Here is a 1,418-nt window from a genome sequence, read left to right as displayed (position 1 = left end):
CCAGTGCTCACACCTTTCTGCACATAAAAGAATTCATTCTGGAGAGAAACCCTACAAATGTCAAGAATGCAACAAAACCTTTAAGCAGTCCTCACACCTTTCTGTACATCAAAGAATTCATTCTGGAGAGAAACCCTATAAATGTGAAGAATGTGGAAAAGCCTTTAACTGGTCCTCACACCTTTCTGTACATCGAAGAATTCATTCTGGAGAGAAACCCTACAAATGTGAAGAATGTGGAAAAGCCTTTAACCGGTCTTCACACCTTTCTATACATAAAAGAATTCATTCTGGAGAGAAACCGTATAAATGTCAAGAATGTGGCAAATCCTTTAACGATTCCTCAAATCTCTCTGTACATAGAAGAAGTCATTCTGGAGAGAAACCCTACAAATGTCAAGAATGTAACAAAACCTTTAAACAGTCCTCACACCTTTCTGTACATCAAAGAATTCATTCTGGAGAGAAACCCTACAAATGTGAAGAATGTGGCAACGCCTTTAATTATTACTCAAATCTCTCTGTACATGAAAGAATTCATTCTGGAGAGAAACCCTACAAATGTGAAGAATGTGGCCAAGCTTTTAAGAATTCCTCAACCCTTTCTATGCATAAAAGAATTCATTCTGGGGAAAAACCCTACAAATGTGTAGAATGTGGCAAATCCTTTAGGCATTCGTCAGCCTTGTCAGTACATAAAAGAATTCATTCTGGGGAGAAGCCTTACAAATGTGAAGAATGTGGCAAAATTTTTAACCAGTACTCAAACCTTTCTGTACATAAAAAAATTCATTCTGGAGAGAAACCCTACAAATGTGAAGAATGTGGCAAATCCTTTAACAATTCCTCAAGCCTTTCTGTACATAAAAGAATTCATTCTGGGGAGACACCCTACAAATGTGAAGAATGTGGCAAAGCCTTTAAGGATCCCTCAACCTTTTCTACACATAAAAGAATTCATTCTGGAGAGAAACCATACAAATGTGAAGAATGTGGAAAACCCTTTAACAATCCCTCATACCTTTCTCGACATAAAAAAATTCATTCTGGAGAGAAACCATACAAATGTGAAGAATGTGGAAAAGCCTTTAACAATCCCTCACACCTTTCTCGACATAAAAAAATTCATTCTGGAGAGAAACCATACAAATGTGAAGAATGTGGAAAACCTTTTAACAATCTCTCACACCTTTCTCGACATAAAAAAATTCATTCAGGAGAGAAACCCTACAAATGTGAAGAACGTGGAAATGCTCTTAAGCATTACTCAACCCTCTCTGCACATCAAAGAATTCATTCTGGGGAAAAACCCCACAAATGTCTCAAATGTGGAAAAGCCTTTAATCGTTACTCAAGTCTTTCTACACATAAAAGAATTCATTCTGGGGAGAAACCCTATGAATGTCAACAATGTGGCA

General features: G+C 37.1%; 1 protein-coding gene across 1 annotated transcript in view; it reads left to right on the top strand.

Moving 5' to 3' along the window:
- Positions 1-4: 4 nt before the first annotated feature.
- Positions 5-1,418, top strand: part of LOC100955839 (zinc finger protein 91-like) — a gene marked incomplete at its 5' end in the record, with an annotated part of 151,410 nt that continues 149,996 nt past the window's right edge. The window contains one exon of the mRNA XM_023509001.1: positions 5-1,244. Within this exon, the coding sequence (XP_023364769.1) occupies positions 5-1,244 (1,240 nt within the window). The remainder of the gene's footprint in view (positions 1,245-1,418) is intronic.

This window comes from Otolemur garnettii, unplaced genomic scaffold (genome assembly GCF_000181295.1).
Source record: "Otolemur garnettii isolate 467f Iridium unplaced genomic scaffold, OtoGar3 scaffold00305, whole genome shotgun sequence".
In the NCBI taxonomy this organism is placed as follows: Eukaryota; Metazoa; Chordata; class Mammalia; order Primates; family Galagidae; genus Otolemur; species Otolemur garnettii.
The sequence above is the reverse complement of the archived record's forward strand: the minus strand, read 5'-3'. Positions and strand labels throughout refer to the sequence as shown.